At 52.7% G+C, this 15,957-nt stretch overlaps 1 protein-coding gene across 3 annotated transcripts in view; it reads right to left on the bottom strand.

Annotated features, from left to right (window-relative positions):
• Positions 1 to 15,851, bottom strand: part of NHEJ1 (non-homologous end joining factor 1) — a 146,492-nt gene extending 130,641 nt beyond the window's left edge. Inside the window, exons 1-4 of one of the 3 annotated variants that reach the window (XM_084643933.1) lie at positions 15,731 to 15,851; positions 11,365 to 11,551; positions 9,635 to 9,844; positions 3,389 to 3,527 (exon numbers count right to left, since the gene is read on the bottom strand). In XM_084643933.1, the coding sequence (XP_084500059.1) occupies positions 3,389 to 3,527; positions 9,635 to 9,844; positions 11,365 to 11,550 (535 nt within the window). In that variant the 5' untranslated portion in view covers position 11,551; positions 15,731 to 15,851. Of the gene's footprint in view, positions 1 to 3,388; positions 3,528 to 9,634; positions 9,845 to 11,364; positions 11,552 to 14,383; positions 14,413 to 15,730 lie in introns of those variants that run through there. The other 2 variants (XM_084643932.1, XM_084643931.1) reach the window with 2 other exon arrangements.
• Between the last annotated feature and the right edge of the window lie 106 nt (positions 15,852 to 15,957).

Here is a 15,957-nt window from a genome sequence, read left to right as displayed (position 1 = left end):
TGGCTACAAACTGAAGCTTTGAACCAAGGACTGAAGGACCCATCCCAGCTGGGGATGTTCTCCAGAGACTTGATTTAAACCTGCCGTTCATTCCACCACTGTTACAAGCCTGAACCAAGAACTTGCCATTACTGTATGTCATTGATTCCATTTAACCAATTCTAGCTCTCATCTATATTTCTTGCTTTTTATGAATAAACCTTTAGATTTTAGATTCTAAAGGATTGGCAACAGTGTGATTTGTGGGTAAGAGCTGACTTGTATATTGACCTGAGTCTGGGACTTGGTCCTTTGGGATCAGGAGAACCTTTTTCTTTTACTGGGGTATTGGTTTTCATAACCATTCATCCCCATACCGAGTGGCACTGGTGGGGATACTGGGAACCTGGAGTGTCTAAGGGAATTGCTTGTGTGACTTGCGGTTAGCCAGTGGGGTAAAACCGAAGTCTTCTCTGTCTGGCTGGTTTGGTTTGCCTTGGTGGGCACAGAAACCCCAGCCCTGGGCTGTAACTGCCCTGCTTGAAGCAATTTGTCCTGAATTGATACTCTCAGTTGTGTCCCGCCAGAGGCAGCATCATTACAGGGCCAAGCCATGACAGCACAGCAGAAGCCCCTCCAGGTCACTCAGGCTAGTGGGGAAATCTTCTCAGGAAACCCACTAGTAACCATGGCAACATGAAGAATGCAGCCCCTGAGGCCTGAATGAGGGTAGATTTGCACCTCAGCAGCAGTCAGCTGGAAAACACCACAAGAAAGCCCCTTCCTAATGACAGTAGCCATTTCAGCAAAGCAGCCCCAGCGCAGCGGCCGAAGGCCCCATCCTCACTGGGGCTACAGCTGTCTGCCCTGTGACAGCACAGGGTTTCAAAGGCCCCTTGGGAAAACTTGGCTTCAGCACTGTCAGCAAGTCTGGAAACATGCTCCAGCCTTTGGGGTTTCCTGCAGTTCAGTAAACATGGCTCCCAGCCCAGGGCAGATGGGTCCAAGGACCTAAGGCCAGCTCCCAGGATGTCTTGGTGAGCAGTACCCTGCAGTGTGGAGCCTCCCTGGTCCCAGTGTCTCTGTGTTGCAGCAAGGGGGCTCAGGAATGACTGTTGCCATGACATTCCTGGGGAGAGGCACCCCCACCCCCCACACAACTGTCCCCAAATGGATGGGGAGATGTTCTGGCTGCCTAGAGCAGCACTTCCACATTGGGCCCCATCTCAGCACACAAGCCAAGGAGCAAGGCCTATGCACCTCACAGAAATGCTGAAGACTTTGGCTAGCGCTGACCATGAGGGTGAGGCTACCTGCACTAGGAGCCCGCAGCAGCCTGTAGGCAACACTCTCCCCAAATCCCCATCACTCCCTGCACCTCAGGCTAAGCTTGCTGCTCCCCAGCCCGCTGGAAGCCATTGTGCTGCCCGAGAACCAGCAGCAGCAGCAAGAGGTAAACACATGCATTTTGGTGTGTCCTGGAAAAATGGTGACTGCCATTCCAAGCTTCCTCTGCAGCCAAGCTGAGGGTGGGGGAGGATCTCCTGCTGCACCCACCCCTTCACACAAAACTCACCCAGAGACTACTGCCTCAGAGCGAGGCCCACTATCTTCCCCAGCACCCTGCAGTGGCATCCTACCATGCAGCTCTGAAGCCAGAGGTAAGGAGTGAGCCCTGCCAGCACATATGGTGGCATTCATAGATCTTAGGCCTGGAAGGGACCTCTTGGGTCCTACTGCAGTCAAGCCATCACCCAAGGGCAGGAGCTCTTCTTTCCTACTCCTACAAACAGGAAAATCAGCCGTTCTGTGGACACCCCTGGACATGGGCCCTTGAGGACATCCCAGCGAGACCACTGGGGGTTGGTCCCAATACCTGGCTTGCCTGGCCCTGTTGCTAGCTCCAAGCCATCATTTCTCCATCACCACCATGAACTGTTCCTCAAGAGCAGATCAGGTGATTGCTCCATCCGCCAACAATGGGACAAACTCTGCAGATGGGAAGCCCTGCCCCTCATGTCATACTAAGCAACCCCTCTGAGGTGTTGGGTGGGCACAAAGTGACTGGATAATGACACCTCCCAGCCGCCTTGCTGGCTCTTGCATCAGGCATACCTGCTGATTCTACACCCATAAATAAGATTCTTTGGACTCCCACAAGCCCTGAAGATCTAGCACAACACCAGAGAGAGCCGGAGTCTGGTCTGGCTCACGTCCTAACCTAGTTCCAAGCACAGGCCATGCACTGCCCTTACTCACACCCATCCCTCCAAGGGGGATAGCAGGTGTCACTGTGCAAGGGACTCGCCTTGCACAATCCCTATTCCTGGGGGTGATGCACAAGCCTTAAAGACCCCAGCTCACCCTTCACCTTCCAGCAGGCATTTGTGGCACCAGTTAGTAGGAAAACTCTCCCCACAGGTAAGGAGAGCAAGTCTGAGCTGGAATCACTGAGATTACAGGGCCTGGAGCACCTGACATCACTTTCCAGCACTGCAATCACCAAGGGGGCTGTATAAATAAACAATGAAACAGCCTGCTCCCCGTTCTCAGGCCCAAGCAGCTTGCAGAGAGCAGTGTGTCAGACAAGCAGCACTAGGCCAGTTCCCAGCTACCTAGTGGATCCTGGGGAGCTGGTCAGGAGCATAGAAGCCCTCTGATGTGCAAGGGAAACTCTTTGAGGAAATCAGGCCATGCTGATGAAAAGCAGAGCATGCCTCCCTGTTAACACTTCCCTCCAGCCCGACACATGCAGAGCCTCAGCTGCGAGTCGAATCTACACGCCGGAAGCATCACCAGCTGAGGGTGCGACCCAGCACCCCTTCTAATCACCAAGGGACTCCACCCACTAGCGACAGCTCTGCCAGTCCTTATATCACTCCGCTCTGGACACTGTGCTCTGCCAGCTGGGGATTAAACCCAGGCCTCTCGTTAACATCTCAGAGGCTCCGCACTGGAAACAAACCCATGCACACAGCCATGCTTTCAATGTTCATCTAAGGAAGTCGAGGGGAAGAGCCGGGAGCCCCTGGTCCCTCTCCAAATGCTCTGCAAGCTACTGCATGTGGGAAAAAAGCCTGACTCTGCTCCAGCGCTCCCTCACTAGCTGGCTTTGGATCCAGGCTCTTGGTAAACAGCCAGGTACTCTAAGTAAAGCAAAGAGCCCCTTGGCGACTCCCCAAGTCCTTCGGCTACTGGTCAATGTCCATTCCTCCTCCACCTCTCCCCTGGGGACTACTCCCAAGGCTTCTGGCTACTGTCTGACTGCTGTAGCTGCTGAACATGAAACACAAGCCTCATTGGGTAATAGCCAGACTGAGCACTTTGTGCCAACCCTGTGCAGGGAAGGAAACTCACTCCCTGCTCTCTCCAGCCCTGGTTTCCCCATGAGTGGAACAGCCCTCCATACCTCTGCTGAGAGCAGCCCCGCTCTCTCTGTAGTCTTCAATCTCAGCATCCTTCTGCACCAGGAGAGACGCCAGCTCTTGCAGCTGGTACTGCAATGCCAGGCTCATCCTGATGAGGGGCCGCACAAGATGACGGGAAATCTGGGTGGGAAAGACAAAACAGGGAAGGCCAAGAAGGGCACTTAAACTGGGTCTCTAGAACAAAAGCGGTTGAAGCAGGTCAGTCTACAGCAGCAATGTATTGGCAACAGCTACAGCCAGAGTTTACTCAAGATTTCTCAGTGCTCACCAGTCACAGGAATGCCTGTCTGCCATTCCAGCATCTACCAGCAAGAGGCACTCTATGGAACAAATCAGGTGCACTGGCTGGACAGGGAGGTCTCTGCCACCCCTGCCTCTCCCAGTAGGAGGCCCTGTAGGGAATGGCATAGAAATGTTGGCTGTGAGAGGAGCTGTAGAGAATGGGGCAGGAGCTCTGACTGTGCGATAACTTCCATCTACCCCAGTCCCAGCCTCTCCCAGCAGGAGGCGCTGTACAAAACAGCACAAGCAGTGAGGAACAAGATGGACATGTGATGGAGAAGGTTCAGTACAGGAGACACTAACTCCACAGACAGCTATGGGAGTGGCAAGAGACAACAGCAAACTCTTTCAGTCTAATCAGCCCAATGAGAACTTCTGTAAGCAACACAAACAGGTCCCTCTGAGCCTCATGCCCACCCCCAGTGGGCCCCAACGTGAATTCTGACACTGGAAACAGACATGGCTGAGACTGAAAAGCAAAACGAACCGTGCTGTCAAATTGCAGCTTTAGGAAATTGAGAGACTTTCACAGGAAGATGAGATCAAAGACATGAGGAATCTCTACCCCAAATCCTATCCAGACCCTTGCTGCTGCCACCCATGCACCCATCTACACCCAGCCCAGGCCACCTCATCCTTGCCCAAGGCTTCTCAGTGCAGAGGGTCCTGCGCTGGTCCTCAGTGTGCATTGGATGAACCCTGCTCCACCTCGCACTAAGGGCACTTTCTCCATGGGACACACACTCTCTGCAGCTTCCTGGCCCTCATGTCAGAGGGGTTCAAGTCAGGCCAGGCTGACCTCTGCTCCCAGTGGACCATTTCACCCAGCAACTCCAGTGAGATGGACACAGGAAACAGCCCCCTCACTGTCATCTGTGGGACAGCCTCGGCAAGACCCATGCAGCAGGGCCCAATACGCCCTCAGAGCCTGTCTGACAAAACCCTACTCATTCTGTGCTGCATTATCATCAGCAAATCCAAGCCCCTGACATGGGGGTATAGTGAATACGGCATCACTCACAGGACACCACAACCCCCAGAGGCCCTGGGTCTATGGCACACTCGCTGCAGAGAGCTGGGGGGTTGAATTCTGCAGCCTCCCTCCTCTTTCAGCCAAAGGTGCAAGCCATGGTCACTACAGGTCCCAAAATGCAATGCGGCCTCCACTCAGGTCAAGATGCTGGGACCTGTGGTCCCCATGGGCCATCCCTCCACTTGCAGACCTGAGGGAGGGAGCAATCTGCTCCATTCTAGGCCAGTTCGGCACAGGCCTCAGATTCTTGATGAGCGGCTAAGCAAAGTCTGGGCCCCATTCCTGCATTACTAACAGTAACACTTAGCATTGTGCAGTGCGTCCCATTGCCTAAGTGCTTTACAAACATTAATCAAGATACGAACTAACAGGACAGTGGCAGCTGCTGGTTCACAGCTCGCTCTATCACTCCGATAATGCTGTGGGATTCATACCCTCTTTGAAGGGCAGGAGAATGTCTTTCCAGAGCCATGTGTCTTGGCCCAAGTGAGCTGCATGGGTCTGCCCCACATCCTGTGCTCTTAATGGAACCAGAGCTAACGTGGCTCACCTTTCGTTACTTCTCCACCTGTGCACCAGCAGAGACGGGCACGGCTCTGGGAAGTTCTTGCTGCTGGAGAGCCAGCGGGGGCACTGACACACGGGTCAGGTTTTGGTATGCCCCATTTGTTCTTTGTAAAAGGATTTCATGGCTGGTGAAAGGAGCTGCACTGGCAGGCTGGAGACTGACTCCTCCATGTACCGCTGGAATGGCAGAGCCTGGGCAAGTGCCACCCCTGCACACAGACAAAACTCTGCTAGGGAGGATGACCCTGTGGGGTAAGCTCCATCCAGCCCCATCACCCTTTCAGTCCCTGGCATTGCCAGTGGGTCAATAAGTGCCCACCACACGGATGGATTCTGAGGACATCTGTCCCAATAGCAACAAGTCTGAGACCCCAGCTCTGCTCTTTCTAAAGAGCAAGGGGAGAATCTTAAGTGCAGATATTTCAAACCCACAACTTCAGAACTTTCAGGAAGGTCCAATATTGGTCCTGACCAAAGGGCCAATGCCCTTTAAAGGGGCCCCGCCAGGGAGCCTCATCCTGTCCTCTTGCTAGCTGTCCTGTCCCACCCTTCCACAGTCATGGTGAATGAGCGGGGAGCGGGTTTTATAAATGGTATTACAGCAAATTTTGCAGCAGAGCAGAACATGCACATGCACGGTCCCAGCAAGCAGCACTCACAGCCTGCCTAGGAGGCCCCTTCCCAGCTACGGCTGCCTCAGCTTCTCTGGGGGAAGTCACAAATCACTTGCCACTGAGCTGCCTGTGTCGACTAGCAACATTTACTAGTTAGAAGAAAAGGAGGACTTGTGGCACCTTAGAGACTAACCAATTTATTTGAGCATAAACTTTTGTGAGCCGATGAAGTAAGCTGTAGCTCACTTAAGCTTATGCTCAAATAAATTGGTTAGTCTCTAAGGTGCCACAAGTCCTTCTGTTCTTTTTGCGGATACAGACTAACACGTCTGCTACTCTGAAACCGTTTATTAGTTAGGTGCACAGCACCCTCTAGTGCACACTGGACACCACTACAATTTAATCAAGCTACAGAGAGCACACAGCCTTAAAGACAATTGCATGTAAGAACAAAGAATGCCCCAAATTTCCCCTATGCATACCACTGTGGAGGAATACACTCCTCACCTGCAGAGGCACTGAGAAAGCTGGAAGTGAAGCTCTCACAGGGCAATTTGTTCTATAAAAGAGCAAGGGAACGTCCAATCAGAGGGGTGTGCAAGGGGACAAGCAGAGATAAGCCCCCCCATCAGTGGAGGGCACAAAACTCTTCCGGGGCCAGGGCAGTACCGGGGCCATGGCAGCTCCTCCAGCCCTGGGGCCACAGGGGAGATCCAGCTCCTCTGGCTGCCAGGAGAAAGTGAGCTTCTCCATCTCCTGGAAGTGCGGAGGAGAGAGCCAGCCCCTCTGGCCATGGGGGCACAGAAAGTGCCCCCTCCAAAAGTGACCAAATTTTTATTCCTGTACACACCCCTACATCCAATTAAACTGAAAAGCAGTGAATTAAAAACTGGTCAAAAGAAACACTTTTTCATAAGACTCTCAATTAGCCTGTGGCACAAGAAATCATCAAAGCGGCATCAGCTATTTATATGGATAATGGGAACATCCAGAGTTACAACAATAAGAAAGTTTTTTAAACCAAATGTTTCTGGCAGGGCTATAAACCTTCATTCTTCCGGGCATGTGCCAATCTCTGACCTAGGGACAGCCATCCCATCACTGCCCACTGCAGAGTTCCCTGCACCCCTTCTGAACAGCTGGGACTGGCTTCTGTCAGAGGTAAGAAACTGGCTGGAGGAGCCCTACTCTGGGCCAGCCTGGCCATTTGTGTTCCTGACTAACCAGGCACCTGGTGTGCTTGGTTCCTGATTTTCTTTCTGGTCCCAGTTTTGAATCTCAGGCTGAAGCCTCCTAGCTGTTTGCATGGTGCCACCTACTAAAAGTAATTACCCCAGACAGACAGCCTCTTCCATCCTGCAGGTACACAGAGCACTGTACAAAGGTCAAGGGACATAAAAGCACAGACCAGAATCACGTCCCCTACCAAAGAATCAGTTGCCTCCAATGAGACAACATCAAGTAGTACTGCGAAACAGTTTGGCAGGAAATGAGCAAGCCTTGTTTCCCAGCTGGAACTGCAGGAGGAGTTTTGGGAGAGAACAAAGCCACTCGGAAGCTCTATAAGAGCTGGACTGTTAGCTGAAAAAGCCAAAGCACCTTTCATTACCAGGTGGACAGAGCCTCAGTTTCATGTTTCAACCAAAACACAGACCTCTAGCAGCACAGCATTGCTTAGCACCGCACAAAGGCATTGGGGTCAGCACTGGATCCAAGAACAGAGCACTCCCACTCCTTGCAGCATAGCGCGCCACCTAGTACCACACTGGGGCCCTACTCCTTACTGAGCCAGCCACCTCGCTCCTTGTTTCATCCACACATTCCTTAGACTAGAACTTGCCTCCCATTCCTGGCCCCCAATAACTTACATTGGAGAGAATTCAAAGAAGAGCGACAAGAATGATTACAGGACTTGAAAACCTGCCTCATAGCAACAGACTCAAGGAGCTCAATCTATTTAGCTTAACAAAGTGAAGGTTAAGAGGTGACTTGATCACAGTCTGTAAGTACCTCCATGGGAAAAGAATATTTAATAATGGGCTCTTCAGTCTAGCAGACAAAGGTCAAATACAATCCAATAGCTTGAAGTTGAAGCTAGACAAATTCAGATTGGAAATAAGGTGTACGTTTTTAATGGCGGAGAGCAATCAACCATTGGAACAATTTACCTGGGGACGTGGTAGATTCTCCATCCCTGACAATTTTTAAGACTGGCTGCTTCTCTAGAAGATCTGCTCTAGGAATGATTGTGGAGGGCATTCTCCAACCTGTGCTATACAGGAGGTCAGACTAGACGATCACAATGGTCACTTCTGGCCTTGGAAACTATGAAACTCTGCTTAGCTTGAGAGTTCCAGTGGAAGTTTGATGGCAGGACAAGATCGACACCTAAGGAACCAAGCATATGCCTCTCCCTATTCCTCCGTGCTTCTATCTCATCATGCGACCCCACCACTACACCCCGGCAGCGATGACAGGCTTCCTCACCAGCTTCGCCCACAAGCCCCATTGCACTTTCTTCTATGGTGACCCATATGTAAGGAACTGAGCTAGTCCATAAAGCCGCCACCCTGGACATCTTCAGATCCCTCCCCTCTTCCAGGCAAGTGGCTTGGAGGGCCCCCCCAATACCCACTTGGCTCATGTTAATGACTATCCTTGTCCCAGCTCCCCTTGTTTGCTACATCCATTTATTGTATCTCACTTAGATGGCAAGCTCTTTGAGCCAGCAACCATCTCTGTCCAACACAGCACGGCCCTGCTCCTGGAGGAGGCCTCCAGATGCTGCTGTCACAAAAATAATTAATGCAAGGAATGAATACAAGGCAGCACTACGGCCTATGCCAGACACTCAACAATGGTCCCTTCTGGCCTCAGTATCTATGAATGGCTCTAGGAAACAGTGCTACGCAGCCCCAGCAGCTCTTCAGCTCCATCCCCATCCCTGGAAGGGCTAAGCAGGGTACTTGACTTTTACGGACACCAACTCAGGAATCCCCCCAACACCCCTGGGAGGTGGGGGAGGGGAGAATACTCTTTCCCACATCCCACAGGAGGTGAAACCGTGGCACTGAGAAAAGCAGTGACTCGGCCAAGGATACATAATGAGCCGGTGGCAGAGCCAGTGTCAGAACTCAGGCCCTTCTAGGGCCCAGCTTGGTGCTCATTCCCCAAGGCCGCACTGTTTTATTATCAGGCTTATTGTGATTGCTGTGGGGCAGGGGCAGGGTCCTGCTGTGCTGGGTGCTGCATGCACACAGACAGAGATAGGAGGGTTGCCAACTTCGGTTGGACAAATTCCTGGAGGTTTCATCACATGACATTCTCTTTAATGAAAGACTAATCTTTAATTCATGGTTTGTATTCCATTGGATTGCATTTGACCTTTGTCTGCTAGACTGAAGAGCCCATTTTTAAATATTTGTTCCCCATGGAGGGTTGGCAACCCTAAGAGATAGTCCTTGGCCGGTGGAGTTGACAGTCTAACCTGAGCAGAAGCAGGAAGGGGCTGTGTCACACAGCAGGGGAGGGAAGCAAGGGTCAGATCGGGGGATGCGGGCAGTTAGTGCACACCTTGGTAACTCCAAAACCGCCACAAGATTTTTTAAAATCAATTAACTCAGCTCCCACCACCCACCGCAGCTCCTCGCTCTCCCTGACTGGCTGAAGTTTTGCCGAGCATCTCAGAAGGAGGGGCAGGCATGTGGCGCATCGCAGAACCCTTTCCTCACCATCTCCACGGCAGCTGCGGGGCAATGGAAAACCCAGTAGAAGGGTAGTCCGGAGAGCTCACTTTTCACATGGATGGTGAGTTTGCTGGGGGTCTGTTGGCAGGAGAAGGAGTTGGCATCACTCTCTCTTCCTTCCAGCAAAGGGCACATCAGGTTGCTCAAGCGATTCAGGAAAGACGACACATGGGCTGTCAGCCGCTTGTTCAGCTCCTGGGAAAGCCCAAATGGAAAGGTGCAGTTAGTGGAAGCAGCAAAGCACCCTGGAGACCCCAATGCTAGGCTTACTCAGATCAGGTAGAAACACCAGCAAATAGGGTCCATCCCAGTTCATTCTGTCCCAAGGCTCCCCACTAACATCCTTGGGACTGTCACTGCAGGCAGCTTAGCCACACATCCTCCTTCACATTCCCTTAGCCAATACAGAACAAAGCCTCCAATGGAACAACCAGGACTGAGAGCAACAGACCCCCATCTGGTCTATGCTCGACAAAGAACCTTTCCTCACCAGTTCTCCCCATGCCCGTCATTGCCTGGGATCTGGGCATTCCCTCCTGACCCACCAGATCACCAGCTCTGGGCAAGTGGCGTTCGAAAGGGCAGGATGTAGAAGGCGTAATGAAATTTTATCCCCATGTGGTTCCTGGGATGCCCTCTCCAATATCCCACTGCCCTCTTATTACCACCCAGGGCTCTCCTGCGCTAGGACACCTCTCAGCTGCTCCAGGCTGGCTGAGAAACTGTTGCAGCCTAGCCCACCTGCCAACACAGACAAGTGGGAAGCAGCCATTGTAGTATATGGGAGTAGCCAAGGGACGGAGGCAAGACTCCTCGGCCCATCACCATCCACTCCCCAGCAGACGCCAAACTCTATAAAATACTCAAACGTTAAACCCAGTGATCAGGGTAACAGTCCCCACAAGGGGCTCCAAACAGGCCCTGCTCCCATCTGCCCCTTGGCCCGGAGACAGAGGGGACCTAAAAGAGAAGTAGATGGTCGCTTGTGCTGCCTGGCCTGTTTCTGAAACTACAGACATCATTAAAATGAGCATGTAACTGAGGCTGCAGAAACTGCCAGGGTAGCATCCCTGGAGGAGCGGTCCTGAAAAAGAAGCTGCTGGTAGCCTCTGACCTGGCCACTAAAGCTAACAACAGTCTCTCCCTTGATGGCCATACCCAGTTCTATGGCACCACAATCACCAGAAAGATGGGGGAAGGAGGACAGGCTGCCAGAGTGAGACACTGCTAATGCACTGGCCTTGCACCCCTGGAAACAAGCTTCCATCCCAGCCTACAAGGGAAGTGTGTCTGATGGCCTCACCCCAAGCGATGTCTCTCAGAATCACAGAACCACCAGTTTGGTACAATGTCTGAGGAGGAGGAATCCAGTACTGGAACAGCCAGGGGTACTGACTCAGAACTGAGGGGCACTGATAGAGCTGTGGGGAGGGAAACCAGGACTGGAATAGAAGGGAGGCTGCAGATCAGGATTGAGGCACATCAGCAGAGATTGAGTGCAGGAGCCCAGGACTAGCATAGCAGGGAATGCTATAGGTCAGAATGGAGAGGAATCAGCAGACCTGCATAGGGCTTCCCACATCAAGGCCTTCTACCCTAGTCCTACTGAAGCTGTCATCCCCCCTCTGCGTGCCCTGTAAGATCATACTGGAATGTTAGCTGGCTTACGCATAAAAGGGGGTTTGTGGATTTTGCAAACCTCATTCCAGACTCACCTTGGACCTTTTCCCAACGATATCCGTGTCTGCACGCTCGTACCAAACACTGCTGAGGTCAGAGATCAGCAAGACGTAGCCGGTTTCTTTGAAACAAGCCTTGGCAATAAAAGTGAATTCACCAAAGCAAACTGAAGCCCAAGGCTGTGTCAGGAGGCTGCTATCTAGATCTTCAGAGCCCTCCATCCTGCAAGAGAACAAACAGGCTCAGACAGCAGCACTCCCAGCAAAGGAAGAGCACAACTTCCACCAGACCCCACTCCCTGGAGAGAACAAGCTCCAGGAAAGCTTATGTGCGCCTCTGAGACACCTTTGCATCCCCACTGGCTCACACTAGCCTTGAGGCCTGCAGCTGATGATACCAAACTAGCACTGAACACAAACATCATTCCAGAAAGCCTTTGACAAGGTCCCTCACCAAAGGCTCTTACATAGATTAAGTGGTCATGGGATACGAGGGAAGATCCTTTCATGGATTGCGAACTGGTTAAAAGACAGGAAACAAAGGGTAGGAATAAATGGTAAATTTTCAGAATGGAGAGGGGTAACTAGTGGTGTTACCAAGTGTCAGTCCTAGGACCAATCCGATTTAACCTATTCATAAATGATCTGGAGAAAGAGGTAAACTGTCAGGTGGCAAAGTTTACAGATGATACTAAACTGCTCAAGATAGTTAAGACCAAGGCAGACTGTGAAGAACTTCAAAAAGATCTCACAAAACTAAGTGATTGGGCAACAAAATGGCAAATGAAATTTAATGTGGAGAAATGTCAAGTAACGCACATTGGAAAAAATAACCCCAACGATACATACAATATGATGGGGGCTAATTTAGCTACAACTAATCAGGAGAAAGATCTTGGCGTCATCGTGGATAGTTCTCTGAAGACGTCCACGCAGTGTGCAGCAGCAGTCAAAACAGCAAACGGGATGTTAGGAGTCATTAAAAAAGGGACAGAGAATAAGACGGAGAATATCTTATTGCCCTTATATAAATCCATGGTATGCCCACATCTTGAATAGTGCGTACAGATGTGGTCCCCTCATCTCAGAAAAGATATGCTGGCTTTAGAAAAGGTTCAGAGAAGGGCAACTAAAATGATTAGGGGTTTGGAATGGGTCCCATAGGAGGAGAGATTAAAGAGGCTAGGACTTTTCAGCTTGGAAAAGAGGAGACTAAGGGGGGAGATGATAGAGGTCTATAAACCCATGAGTGGTGTGGAGAAAGGGAATAAGGAAAAGTTATTTACTTGTTCCCATAATATAAGAACTGCGGGCCACCAAATGAAATGAATGGGCAGCAGGCTTAAAACAAATAAAAGGAAGTTCTTCTTCACTCAGTGCACAGTCAACCTGTGGAACTCCTTGCCTGAGGAGGTTGTGAAGGCTAGGACTATAACAGGGTTTAAAAGAGAACTGGATAAATTCATGGAGGTTAAGCCCATTAATGGCTATTAGCCAGGATAGGTAAAGAATGGTGTCCCTAGCCTCTGTTTGTCAGAGGGTGGAGATGGACAGCAGGAGAGAGATCACTTGATCATTGCCTCTTGGGTTCACTCCCTCTGGGGCACCTGGCGTTGGCCACTGTCCATAGACAGGATGCCTGTCTGGATGGACCTTTGGTCTGACCCGGTGTGGCCATTCTTACGTTCATAGTGACGCCTGGCCTCAGCTCCTTCCATGTGCAGCTCATAAGACAGGAAACAGGCCCCGTGGCCTGGAGAAATGTACCATTACAGGAGTGAATGAATGGCCTGCCCAGGGGAGACTATTCTTTGGCCATTTTGCATTGCAGTTGCTGTTCCATTTTTAAATAAATAATGTTGGTTATCAGAGAAACAAGATGGGCAGCACTAATGACAACCTTAGAAACCTCTGTACTCGGCCCAGCTTCTCCTCCTGCCAGATCCCATAGGCACATCACAATCCAGTGTTTGTGAATTCCCAATCACAGGGCTGCCCTGGCAGCACAAACAGTGAGTTATAATCTCACTGCAAGGACAAACTGGAGAAAGAAATGGTCTCTCCCTTGATGGCCATACCCAATTCTATGGCATCACAATCACCAGAAAGATGGGGGAAGGAGGACAGGCTGCCAGAGTGAGACGCTGCTAGTGCACTGGCCTTGCACCCCTGGAATCAAGCTTCCATCCCAGCTGGACAAACAAATCTGGATCAAAATATCACATGGGTGAAGGGGTTTGTGTTTCATCGTAAGAAGTCCCAGGAGAGTCCTACAACAGCTACAACTCCCAGCATACAATTCTCTTCAGTCCAACCATGGAGCATTGCATGCTGGGACCTACAATCTCCACAGCCTGCTTTTGAATATTAAAGATGATTGGCAAAGGAAAAAGCATGGGCTTGTGCCCTTTTCTGTGTCTTTACGAAGGACAGGGATGGCTCAAGAAGAGATGGGTCCCACCCCCCCCCCCTTAAAAAAAATAGTTCTGAGGATCGCTTTTCACTAGAAATTCAAGTCCCATCTGGTTTTTTCCTAGGAGATGCTCTGGGAATGGCTAGAGGTGCCAATATTCTGTCTCTGACAGTGGCCAGGACCAGGCACTTTAGAGGGAAGGAAAAGAACTGGGCCATTATCGGATGATCCATTCCCTATTGTCCAGCCCCAGGTTCTGGCAGTTGGAGGTTTAGGTCCAGAGCACTGAAATCAGTTATACTTTTGGCCTTCACAACATCCCCTGGCAGTGAGTTAAATAGGTTGACTGTGTGTTGTGTGAAGAAGTCTTTCCTCGTATTTGTTTCAAACCTGATGCCTATTAATTTCACTGGGCGACCCCTGGTTCTTGTGTTATGTGAAGGGGTAAATAACACCTCCCGGTTCACTCTCTCCAAACCAGTCATCGTCTTGTAGACCTCTCTCAGATCCCCTCAGTATGGCCCGGGACCCAACCCCATGCTGCAGGGATCCCTGAACCTCCAATTGCCTGAAGTGGGGACTGGACAGCAGGGGATGCATCACTGGGTAATTGCCCTGTTCTGTTCATTCCCTGGGAGGCACCTGGCACTGGCCATGGCAGGAAGTCAGGACACTGGCCTAGGTGGACCGTGATTGGTCTGACCCAGGCTGGCCTCTCTCATGTTCGTAGCCATCTCTTTTCTAAGGCGAAGAGGAGCAGTCTTTCTCATCTCTGCTGAGGGGACCAGAACGACACGCAGCGCTCGGCGCACGGGCGTCACACGAGGGAATGCCCTTCGCACTGCTTCTACCCTCGCTTTCCCCTTGCTCCTGCTGCGACGTGCCCGAGAAACACTTCGGGGGAAAGACCCCGTCCATGGACGCACGTGGGGGTGGGAAGAGGGACAGCAGGGGGGCCTCCACAGGCACAAGGGAGTTCAGTGCCCCCAAACCCCTCACCTCAGCCCCCCAAAACCTCTTCCCCTCACCCCATCCCCCCAAAACCTCTTCCTCTTCCCCAGCCCCCAACCCTCCAAAAACCTCTTCCCCTCACCCCCACTTCAGCCCCCCAAAACCTCTTCCCCTCACCCCGCCCTCACCTCAGCCCCCAAACCTCTTCCCCTCGCCCCACCCCAACCTCAGCCCCCCAAAACCTCTTCCCCTCACCCCACCCTCACCTCAGCCCCCCAAAACCTCTTCCCCTCACCCCCATCCCCCCAAAACCTCTTCCTCTTCCCCAGCCCCCAACCCTCCAAAAACCTCTTCCCCTCACCCCCACTTCAGCCCCCCAAAACCTCTTCCTCTCACCCCGCCCTCACCTCAGCCCCCAAACCTCTTCCCCTCACCCCACCCTCACCTCAGCCCCCCAAAACCTCTTCCCCTCACCCCACCCCGACCTCAGCCCCCCAAAACCTCTTCCCCTCACCCCGCCCTCACCTCAGCCCCCCAAAACCTCTTCCCCTCACCCCGCCCTCACCTCAGCCCCCCAAAACCTCTTCCCCTCACCCCACCCCGACCTCAGCCCCCCAAAACCTCTTCCCCTCACCCCACCCTCACCTCAGCCCCCCAAAACCTCTTCCCCTCACCCCGCCCTCACCTCAGCCCCCAAAACCTCTTCCCCTCACCCCGCCCTCACCTCAGCCCCCCAAAACCTCTTCCCCTCACCCCGCCCTCACCTCAGCCCCCAAAACCTCTTCCCCCACCCCCGCCTCAGCCCCCCAAAACCTCTTCCCCTCGCCCCACCCCGACCTCAGCCCCCCAAAACCTCTTCCCCTCACCCCGCCCTCACCTCAGCCCCCAAAACCTCTTCCCCTCACCCCGCCCTCACCTCAGCCCCCAAACCTCTTCCCCTTGCCCCACCCCAACCTCAGCCCCCCAAAACCTCTTCCCCTCACCCCACACCCGCCTCAGCCCCCCAAACCCTTTTCCCCTCGCCCCAGCTCGTCTCACCCTCCTCTGCCCCGCTCCGCCCCCCCCCGTACCGTGCGCGCCGCCCGGCTCCCGCGTGAGGCGCCACCCGCCCGGAGGAGGAGATTCCCCCCGGCGCGCGCGCTGCTGGAGGGGCGGGGCGGAGCCAGAGCCGGCAGTGGGCGGGGCCAGCCAGGCCGCGGCGCGCGCTGCTGATAGGGGCGGGGCGGAGCAGGCAGTGGGCGGGGCCAGGGAGGCCGCAGCGCGCG

This window comes from Lepidochelys olivacea, assembly GCF_965140295.1.
Source record: "Lepidochelys olivacea isolate rLepOli2 genome assembly, chromosome: 11".
In the NCBI taxonomy this organism is placed as follows: Eukaryota; Metazoa; Chordata; order Testudines; family Cheloniidae; genus Lepidochelys; species Lepidochelys olivacea.
The sequence above is the reverse complement of the archived record's forward strand: the minus strand, read 5'-3'. Positions and strand labels throughout refer to the sequence as shown.